The 11,753-nt window shown below is 32.4% G+C and overlaps 1 protein-coding gene across 1 annotated transcript in view; it reads left to right on the forward strand.

Annotated features, from left to right (window-relative positions):
- LOC106462709 (frequenin-1-like) overlaps window positions 1-8,809 on the forward strand; it is a 20,325-nt gene extending 11,516 nt beyond the window's left edge. The window contains exons 3-8 of the mRNA XM_013922654.2: window positions 2,386-2,434; window positions 3,639-3,728; window positions 4,848-4,926; window positions 6,053-6,141; window positions 6,856-6,933; window positions 7,783-8,809. Coding sequence (XP_013778108.1) covers window positions 2,386-2,434; window positions 3,639-3,728; window positions 4,848-4,926; window positions 6,053-6,141; window positions 6,856-6,933; window positions 7,783-7,875 — 478 coding nt within the window. The 3' untranslated portion in view covers window positions 7,876-8,809. The remainder of the gene's footprint in view (window positions 1-2,385; window positions 2,435-3,638; window positions 3,729-4,847; window positions 4,927-6,052; window positions 6,142-6,855; window positions 6,934-7,782) is intronic.
- Window positions 8,810-11,753: the final 2,944 nt, after the last annotated feature.

The raw sequence follows: 11,753 nt of genomic DNA on the forward strand, positions 1-11,753 counted from the left end.
AGTACATCTCTCCATTTAATTTTTCTTGCTGAATTTGCTTTTGCAGCTCTTCATCAATGCCACTTTGAAGACGAATTCGGCGCTCAGTTTCTTTCCAAGCAGCAAATGACTCATGATAACTGTCACTACTTTCATGGGCATTTAACTTTTCAATTTTTTTCCACTTAGAGAATCCACCCTGTGTTTCGAAAGCAGACCGACTATAGGATGTCATACATGTAGATGAAAAAAGAAGACAACAAAAGCAGTATGCTGTTTTATGTAGAGGTGAATACACCAACTAGGAACGATTGACTTCTTGTCCATTCAGAAGACATCGTTTGAACCAAAATGCAGTCATAGAACGCCCATCTTTGGCATCAAATGGACCTTCTTTATGTTGAAATTCATGTCCTCCAACTTTAACAATTAGATGGTATAAGACATGATTTACAATCAGCCAATACAATTACAAAGCACCACATTAGCCCTATAATGTTTACTAGATCTAGATCTTGCCTGTTGCATATATTGACAATCTTGCACACCAGTTAATATGTTACATCAATCTCGTATTTTCTTTTTGTTGAACATACACTTACTTGTACGTTGTACTCTAGGACTTGTATTTTATCTACAGATGAATGATGGAATAGTGTAATTTACTTCTGTACGTCAATTCGGTCTCACTGTATTTCAGTGGTCGGCTTTTAAAAGTTAAAACTGCAAGCGTAATACACACAAATAACGCAACACTGTGTCGTACTTACTTAACGTAGGGCAGTTGCGCTATATCCTAGGGAAGGGCATAATTATTAAATAATAGGCATTATAGGCCAGAGGAAATTTTGCGCCCCTTCAAACCTGCGCCCGGGAGCGACTGCCCCCTTGCCCCGTCTTGCTACGCCACTGGAACTCATACCTGTTTCAATCTGTTTTCACTGGTTGTATAGATTTATAATCTCATTAACAACCACTGACGCTCTTACAACGTATAAGTCTCCCTTATTCCACTTCATAATTAACATGTATACTTTTTATTTACAACGTTGTATAAGTGATTAGAACAAATTTCGAAACAGTTCAATTGAGCCTTACTGGCTGCTGACATATGAAGAAGGAATTCTATATCTAAAGGTAAATCTTAATCATTTTTTGTCCACCATAGCTTGCCGAGCATGAACAGCATATGACTTGTAAACTGTATGGATTGATTATCCATCTACATATATAAGATTCTAACAAGATATATATATATATATGTATGTATATTGGTACGTCTCTGGTCGTTAGTTAATTTTCCGTAAAAATTCTTTCCAAAGAAACTTTAGCGATACAAGACTTTTCTTGAATAAAATTAGTTTATTCTTTCTCAATACAACTTTGCTTGTGAATTATAGCGTTTGTTTAAGTTATAGCGTGACTGTGGAAATTAAGTGTATTTGAACGATTCACGCGCTTGACTCAATTGTCCGTCTCTATCTCTGTCTGCAATTCAACTACTTTGTTCCCGTCACTTCTTACTGGTCTTATATATACAAAAAGCGTACATCTCGTTTCTTCGTGAATCTTCTAGAATATCATGACGTGTTACCAGCGTCACGTGACTACCGCTGTCGTAACAGTATACTGTTGAGTAACTAGAATAACACCTAGGGCTAACAAACATTGTTCTATGCATTTGAAGCCATGTTTTTTTAACTCTAAGTTCGCCCCACAAACGGCTTCCATTATGTGGATTTGAAACATCAATTATTTTTTTTCAATTATTCAAAATTTTTTGCTCCTCCTGTGACCAACATTTTTCATTTTCTGGCCAAAACTCTGCAGTTTGTATTTTTCTGTGATGTTTCCTGTTTTAAAGCGTAGAAAAATGAATGCAGTAGATGCATATGTGAACATGATGTTATCGTTGAAAGTAAGTTATCAATGAAGAGAGACAGCAGAGACAATTTCCAAGTAATTAAAGAATACTCAAAGTGAAAACATGAAAGCTTCTTCTTCTTCATCAAAAGCAAAATCTGTTGTTGTCTTGGATCATGAAGATGGTGATTCAAATCTAATCAATTTCATCTTGAAGTTCATCCATTGTATCCTTTACTAAAACATTTCTTACAGCTCATCTTATTTACTTTGTTATTGATTTTATTCAAATATCCCAGGTCATTGTTTGTACTGAAATGTCTAAGTTTATGGTCAAGTTTACATTGAAAATAGTAATCAATTCTCGTCGCAAGAGGTCAACTTTAAAAACCATTTCGGAAACTGTATCAAAATCAGTTTAATTTTTAGCGTTGATTTAAAAATGATGCAGTGATCGAATGTAAAAATAATTTAAATGTTTTACTTACAAATAAAATGCTTGTTTTCAAGTTCATGTGCGATTTTTGTAACGCAATTTTTCAGGTATAAAGGATTTCTCAAGGATTGTCCCAATGGACACCTTACAGAACAGGTAAGTTGATAAGCCAGACCAATTCTCCAGGATTGTCCCAATGGACACCTTACAGAACAGGTAAGTTGATAAGCCAGACCATTTTTCCCAGGATTATCTCTATGGACACTTTACAGAACAGGTAAGTTGATAAGCCAGACCATTTTCCCAGGATTATCTCTATGGACACCTTACAAAACAGGTAAGTTGATAAGCCAAACCAATTCTCCAGGATTGTCCCAATGGACACCTTACAGAACAGGTAAGTTGATAAGCCAGACCATTTTCTCAGGATTATCTCTATGGACACCTTACAGAACAGGTAAGTTGATAAGCCAGACCAAATCTCAAGGATTGTCTCTATGGGCACCTTACGGAACAGATAAGTTGATAAGCCAAACCAATTCTCCAGAACTGCCCCTATGGCCATCTTGTTGAATAGGTAGGTTGCTAGTACAGGACTATCCCAATGAACATTTTAGGGAAAAGTAAGTTGACAGTACAGACAACGTCTTCAGTACTTTCTCTATAGGCACCTTACGGAACAAATAGATTGATCTTCTAGAGTTGTCCCAATGGACCCCTTACAGAACAAATAAGTTAATGATCCATGCAATTTCTCCAGAGTTGTCTCTATAGGCACTTTATAGTACAAGTAAGTTGATTGTCCAGAACTGCCCCATTTGAGATTTTATGAACAGGTAAGTTGATAATAAAGACAACTTTTCCAGAACTGTCTCTATGGGCACCTTATAGAACAGGTAGCTTGATTTTCCAGTTTTTCTCAATGGACACCTTATGGAATAGGTAAGTAAGTTATAGTCCAGAATTGTCACCTACTCTTAACTTTTTAAGTTCTTAACAAGGTTTTTTGGAAACTACTTTTTGTTTTAATTAATGCCTTATATGATAAATCTGTTTTTATAACTGCTTTAATTCATGACTCTTTTAGGTTTTTCACACGTTTTAATTAATGACAGTGTTTTTTGTTAAGCCTAGTTTTTCACATGTTTTAATTCATAACATTTTTGTTAAGCCTTTTTGAACATGTTTTAATTTGTGACTTTTTTGGTTAGTCTGTTTTCACACGACTATTTTGGTAAGGCTACTTCCTTATCTGTTTTAATTTATGAAAATATTTTTGGTAAGCCTATTTTTTCACTCATTTTAATTCATAACTTTTTTTAATAAGCCTATTTTTCCCACATGTTTTAATTTATGACAGGGTTTTCAACGCATCTACAAACAGTTTTTCCCTCAAGGTGATCCCGCTAAGTTCGCGTCTTTAGTTTTTGGAGTTTTTGATGAAAACAAGGTAAGGGAAATGATTATTCTATAAATATATATATATTATGACGCAATACAGAGAGAAATATACCATATTTAGAAATAATTTCAGAACCTACAAATCTAACCAATTTTATTCCACAATTTCAGCGCTAGCTCAGGTATTCTAGTACATGCGCACAGGGTTTCTGTGCGAAATCAATGGCAAACATTTTCGTCATTACTTAACTCTGTTTAATAAGAAACCGTTTGAGAACTTATGGTTCATATCTTTATATTTGAGCTTTCGTCTTTCGAGAAGTGTCTTTTTTATGCGTAGGTCACAAAGAGTGTTCACTAAATGCCTAAAGAAGTAAATTGGGGAAGAAAGAAAGCCGATTAAACAGCCAGTTCAGTAAAAGGCCGTCATTTTCAACGGACGGATATTCATCACAAGTTATTCCATTCACAGGCAGATTCAACAGTCTATTTTGCCTTATTCGTTTAGAAATGAAGAGTACGGTTATTATCATTACCTTTTCATAAACCCATTGTCAAATATGAGTAAATTTTTATTTCAGTTTAGTAGCGTCATCTGTTCGTAAAAATAATTATCAAACATCATAATATCATGAGTTTAATGTATCCATCCGCTATCAATGCGGTTTTATTCTGTAAAAATAATACCATTGTCTATCTTTATAAAAACGATGGTATAATTACTAATGTAATTGCAAAACAAAAAATGAATAACATAAAAATATAAAAACATTGAATGGAAAACAATTTGACTTAACTCTGTGCGAAAGATTCACAAAACATGCTGAACAGAATTTTGAAAATATTTATATTATCTTTTTGCAATGTGAATTTCTATATTCGCAAATAGAGGGCGCTTCAAAACTTGCCTAAACAATGACGCTTCATTAAACGCTATTTCACATTTTAACCATTTGTTTTCAAAATGATAATGATATTCAAGTTATACAATAGCTCAACTTGTAAAAGAGAGAGAGATTTACATATAACACTGTGTAATTGTTTCATAAATTAGTTTAAGGATTAGTATTTACGAACCTAATCTTCCTCGCCTTTGTTCACGCAGCATCATACACAAGTTATTCAAATATATCTAATTAGATAACAAAAGTGGTGTTTCTCTGGACAGGATGGAAGTATCGAATTCGAAGAGTTTATCCGGGCACTTTCTGTGACGTCACGTGGAAGTTTGGACGAGAAGCTTGTGTGTAAGTAGATTTCATATTGTAATGATAGATTACTTTAGGTTAAACGTTCGATGGGTGAAGAGAGAAGGAGACTAGTATCCAGGTGGATAAACTGATCATTTATCACAAATAAACCTAAAGATATACATTATTTGAACTAGAATCAGCTATTACAAAGAGACAGTAAAGAAAACATTGCTGGAATAGGACCACTCATCATAAATAATTATTCTTTAGCACGCAAGCAGTCACTGGAAATATATCACTGTTGAAATGGAATCATTCATCACCTAGAGAGTGATATAGATAACACTTTTGGAATATAACCAGTGATCACAAAGAAACCAATAAAGGTATCATTGTTGGAAAAGAACCATTGATTAAAAAGTGACCAATAAAGATATCATTGTTGAAATAGAATCATTGATCACAAAGAAACCAATAAGGATATCATTGTTGAAATAGAATCATTGATCACAAAGAAACCAGTAAAAATATTGTTGAAATAATCTAGTTATCAAATAGCGACCTCAGAGTATATTTTTGTTGGAATAGAATAAGTCATTACAAAAAAAAAGTAAACACAACGTTGTTAGAAGAGATCTTGTCATCACACAGAGACTGGTAAAGATATCATTACTGAAACAGAATCAATCATAACAAAGAGACTCATAAAGATAATATGGTTGTAATAGAGCTAGTCATTCCAAAGAAAGCCATTAAGTCATAAGTGTTTTTAGCCGTGGATTAGTATTAAAATTCAGTGATGATGTGATCCTGCGGATAGCTAGAAGACAAAGTTTTGTCTAAGGATTTAGTCCTTGAGCATGACCTTTTGTACGTGAATAACGATAACTGTAATTTTCACTCTAGACCTTTTGTTTGTGTGTATCAACATAAGTGTTCAAACTTTGATATCATAATGTCATATATTTTAGTTTTACGTTCATAATATCCGAGTGTTTCTTTAAATAAAGTGGTGAAAGTGGGACATTCTAAAACAAAACAAAACATATTCACACAATTCAAAATGTGTATGCATGTATATACAATTTTAACTCGGGTTTTCTACAAATGCTGTGTGCAAGAAGTAGCACATTTAAAGTTATTTTTAATAAAAAAGGTATTCTGGTTTTTAATTTGTTAGGGGCCTTTAAGCTTTACGACGTTGACAACGATGGTTGTATAACGAGAGAAGAAATGTACAGTATTGTTGACGCCATCTACCAAATGTTGGTAAGAAACAACGAAATTATTAACCTGTAATCTACCAGCAACAATAAGCTTACTAACCTGCGATCTGTACTGTTGTATTAGCAAGAAACTACACACAGTGGACCACTTAAGACGTTGTATTAGCTAAAAACTAGTGATAGTAAACTAGTTAAAACTTTATATTTGCTAGAGAGTAGAGAGTAATAGCAGTAAGCTAGTTAAAAAGTTGTATTAGCTACAGACATGTAACAGTGGGTTAGTTAAAACGTTATATTAGTTACAGACTAGTAACAATGAGCTAGTTAAAACATTGTATTAGCTAAAGACTAGTAACAGTGGGCTAGTTAAAATGTTGCATCAGCTAAAGTGGGCCTGTTAAAACGTTGTATTAGCTAGAGACTAGTAACAATGGGCTAGTAAAAACATTGTTTTGGTTAAAAGCTAGAGGATCAAGTCAGATAAACCTTTGTATTAGCTAGAAGCATTTGTCAATTAAGGCTTTTTCTCAACTAGAAACTCGTAACAACGAGCAAGTTAAAACGTTGTCTTAGTTAGAAACTACTAGCAGCATGTCAATAAACGTTTCCTTAGCAAGAAACTATTAAAACGTTTCCTTAGCTAGAAACTATTAAAACGTTTCATTAGCTAGAAACTATTAAGTTTGTAATATTTATTATTCATATAGCGTTAAGTAACTAAAGGTCTTATTATGTCTAAGTAATGATTTATTATCAGGGAAACAAGGACAAGGCTGAAGAAGAGGAGGAAACACCGAAGGAAAGAGTTGACAAAATCTTTGAACAATTGGATAAGGTGAGAAGTTTACGCTGTTCAAGCTGACCACTTTTATTATTAACAATAAAATAATTCATATTTATAAGGAAAAAATATTAGGTGATACATATATCAAATTAAAAGTATACATTTTAATCAATTTTGAAACGAATAAGCTAGAAACGAATCTTAATCACCAGACGTGTCAGTTAAACTCAAGTAGAATCGTATTGTTCAGCGTTCACTTCTTTTTCAACATTTTACGAAAACATGAAAACATCGGATTTTCTAGAGAATTGATTATACAGTTGAGCACAAAAATAATAGGACACTTGAAGACCAAGAAGATAATAGCATGCTGGTTCTCCAGTTCTTCAGATTAATGAGCAGGTTAATTAAACATTAATAATAATGTATGGTGTTAAAATAAATAAATATATTGGTAAAAATTCTTTAGCCTAATTTTGATATGTTGATGAAAATTTTTTTCTACCAACTTATCTATCACACACCATAATACGTGTTTTTCTTACATAATATCTTGGTATTTGGCGAAAGGCCTCGTCAGCACTGTATATAGTAGATATGATGTTTACTTTCACCCAGAAGTTTTATCAGTAACGGAAAAAAAGTATTCCCTAAGGGCTATTTCTATCCAGTAAACATTCTGTAAACTCAAATGAGAGCGGAATTGATCAGTTCAAGAAGGTTTGGTTCATCGAAGGAATTTCTGTTGCCACTGCCCCTCCACTGATTTCAAAAAAGTGACATTTCTGATGCACCACAATTATTTTACCTTATATATCACGTTTTAATGAAGTTTTATAAATTACAAATATTTAAGAAATATCAGCTAATTTTTAAATTATTACATCATTATTTTTTCAGAACAATGATAACCAATTGTCTCTTGAAGAGTTCAGAGAAGGATCGAAAAAGGACCCAAAAATAGTTCAAGCACTCTCACTCTACGCTCCATAGCGTCATCTTGTGATGCATTTAGTAAATTATAAAATAATCTTTTGTATTAATTTCCATTCCAGAGAAATTAATATTTCACCTAATTAAAACTATTTCACATTATAGAATTTTTTTTTTTTGAAAAATAGTTTTCATGCTACTCCATAATAGCACGAAAGTCATAGACTTCTTAAAATATTGAGTGTTTATTTAACGAGTAAATTTAAGTTTTTAACTTGAAAACATTTATTTTCTATTAATTATTTAAAAGTTTCGAATATATGTTTTATGCACTAAGCCTTTAACTGGTAGATCGATTATAACCGTTTTTTTTAGTTAATTTGTCCATTCATATTCTAATATTTCATTTAGAAGTATCCTTTTTTAGATTTGCTTTCATAAATGCACGTAGTATAATTACTATTAATCAAATTTACGTAACATTTACCATTGTGATTTCAGATCCCTCTTATGGCAAACTAAATATGAATAATATTGTTTGAAGTTTGAGATGTATATAATCTGTTGTGCGAACACGGAAAAATATTTAAATGTCTAATTTCCAATTGAGAAAATAAATCGCCAACGTTTTAGGGTAACTTTTCATTTTAATTAGTGTGAAAATTCAAGTTCCAAAATCGATATTTTTAAGTTTAATTATTAATTTTTGAGTTCCATAAAAATTAATCAATTTTTAAAGTGCTGTTTAAAAGAAAATAATAACAATACCTCAAGAAACCTCCATTTCCTGTGAGATTATTATTATGCTACTTTCACAATGTTTAGTGTTTACATTGTATAGTTACAGCTACCATCTACTGAGTTTAAATATTTTATAAACTAATAAAAGCGCCAAAGTGGGGCGCTTGAATACTTAGCTTTAATTCCCAGTATTGGATGGGCTTTAACAAACATAACTGATTTTAAGTTTTAGCACATTTCTGACAAAACTCTGTAATTCACGTTGAAATAAAAGGTATTCACCTCCAAACATTAGCCTGTTTGTTTTTATTTATTTTGATAGCCAAAAATATAAAATCCAGATATGATTTGAAAAATGTATGCCTGCATTGATATCACATGAAAAGCTCAAATCGATAAGTAAATCTATCTTTTTCGTAGGTAGAATGATAGGATTTTACACCTGAATAAGAAAGGCCCACTTGTCGAAAACAATGTGTTTTTATCGTGATTTTTGCAATTTCTCTTTACCATACGAACATTTTACAATCAACCTTTAAATTTAATGTAGTACCAAAAACAAAAAGTTACCTTACAAACCAACTAGCCGACTGACAATACTACTGTGTCATCTGGATTATTCTAAACTTATCTCGTCTCGCTCATTTGGTACTCGCAGAATAAAAATAATGACGTTAAGCTGCGAAGAAGTTATTAAATAATTAGTTTTTAATTTACGTTAAATACAGTTGTTTATAGACATATACTAACTGATCTATTTCAAACTATAGATTAAACCAGGAACATTTTGTAATTGACATAATGAATAACTAACGTAAAAACCACTCAAAAATGACGAGAAACCGCTGGAAACCAAAATTATTCTGTATAAAACTGGCAATACACAAAAGATATAAATATAAGAAATATAAAAGTTCCTTTCCAAGGTAAATGCTACATATTACTCCTGAATCAACTACATATAACTGAGCAAACATGGTACATGTTGGTACCTTTGAATAAAAGATTAAAATATACCATGTGATTACATACACACTTATTCATCTGAGGAAAAGTCGTCCTCTTTCCTACAGATAATTGGTATCTTTAGTCTGTTTCAACAAAGGCTTTTTCGTAATAATTCCACTAATTTTTGACTTATTTTTCACGTGAGTCTTCCCGGCTTTCCTTTTAACACACCCTGCCTGATCTGGTCTTGTGAACTCCTTCCTTAACAGGCTTTTACATAGCAGAAAAACTGCCGAAATTTAGGAGCTACTTACGCCTATGTGAGCGAATTAATTCAACTAAAATTGGAACGGGCAATCAAAAGAGGAAGTATTATAGGAGAAAAAGTGGAATTGGACTCGTGTAACTCACGAAATTCGGAGAAATCGAGCGTGACCAACTGACTGACCGACTGACACTTGGCTTTTATATATATTGATAATTAGGAATCATTTTTGAAATTTGATCCATTCTAGTTTATTTACTATTTCGTATGATACCGAATATATTTATTTGTTTTGAAAGTTTACGTATTTTAATTAAGGTAGTAAAAGAGCAATATTATAATTATTGAAGTCTGCACAGTTTAATTAATTTTGACAATGAAAGGATCACTCTTAGATATAATTATTGAATTCAATAATTATATCTGAGAGTGATCCTTTCATTGTCAAAATTAATTAAACGGTGCAGACTTCAATAATTATATCTAAGAGTGATCCTTTCATTGTCAAAATTAATTAAACGGTGCAGACGTCTGCACCGTTTAATTAATTTTGACAATGAAAGGATCACTCTTAGAGACTGAGTCCGGGTTTTTTTTACTTGTATAATAACGAAATGGAATTGTTTTGAAAGAGGATAATTGAAGAGTTAGTGTATGAGATCAAATTTAGGAACCGTTACCACAGTTAGCCCTTGTTTTGCTTAGCACGAAACAAACAAATTAATCGACATGTCTGTTATTATCAAACCAAAGATTCACGACGGTTATTCTGTTGTAATTTCGTTTTGTGGAAAACGTCAGAACTTACAACCTATTTTCATTATGTACTAACATAAAAAGTCAAATAATTCTAATAGAGTGAGTGAAGCCTTCTTTATTCAAATCCAGACTTGTGAGTGTTGCTATTGGAATTCCACACTTTTAGTTATTTTCGTTTTACCTAACACGCATATTCTAACAAGTTGAACCTGGTAATTAACATACAAAACACATATATGGTAGCAAGTCTTATTTGGTGATTAACACACAAGTCACGCATATGGTGGTAAATATTACATGGTAATTATCACACATTAATAAATTAATTATCAGTAAATATAATCTTGTCCATCAAGTTAACTATTACTTATTCTTTACATCAGTTTAGTGTTCACTTTATTCTTCTTAACTAGAAAGTTATAACTGGAACAATGACGTCATGATAACAAAACTTGAATCTTGCAGAATATGAAAGAAATGTTGTTATGTACGTTAACTTTAAAGACTTGACGTAGCACATGAATATTTGAAATAATTAATAGAAGTTTAACCATTCTCTTTTCTTATTCTCATATTGACATATTTAAAAAATCTGACTCTTAAACATATTTCTATTGGTCTATAACACGCTGATAACAATAAATATGAAGGAAATAAAATCCGTTTGTTTTTAATTTATTTTAAAATTTCCGTCCATTGTTATTTAAACTAAGCAATCAAACGAGAACTACAGTTCACGTCACGGCGTCCAGTCATACTCTATCTGACGACTACGCATCTTGACAATAACCCCGCACCATAGTGTCGATTGTAACAGGCTTCCCTGTAAAGCTTGTCATGGTTTCTCAACGTCCATTTCGACATTCTGATCATACATAAATTCATAGGAGACTGGACCAGTATGTCTTCGTATTGAATAACATGAATACCCGTTTCATTCTCCAGCTGCTTGAGGTAATTGATGATTAAGGGATATGTCATGGAAGGAACTTTTGTGTTTTTTCCTTAAGGAGATCCTTCTTGGTTATGATGCATACTTTGCCAACGACATGTCGACGGCTTTTACTACAGTGCTTTGTGTTCGGGGTTCTCATTTGTTAGAAGACGCCGCTCTTTGTTTACCATGGATGGGGTACAACTTGTTCCACGTCTTTTTCTGGATGGTACTGGTGCGCCAAGTTGATCTATATTCCTTTGTTTTTCTCGTCTTGGCAAATGTAAATAC

The sequence above is a fragment of the Limulus polyphemus genome, unplaced genomic scaffold (assembly GCF_000517525.1).
Source record: "Limulus polyphemus unplaced genomic scaffold, Limulus_polyphemus-2.1.2 Scaffold1230, whole genome shotgun sequence".
Lineage (NCBI taxonomy): Eukaryota > Metazoa > Arthropoda > Merostomata > Xiphosura > Limulidae > Limulus > Limulus polyphemus.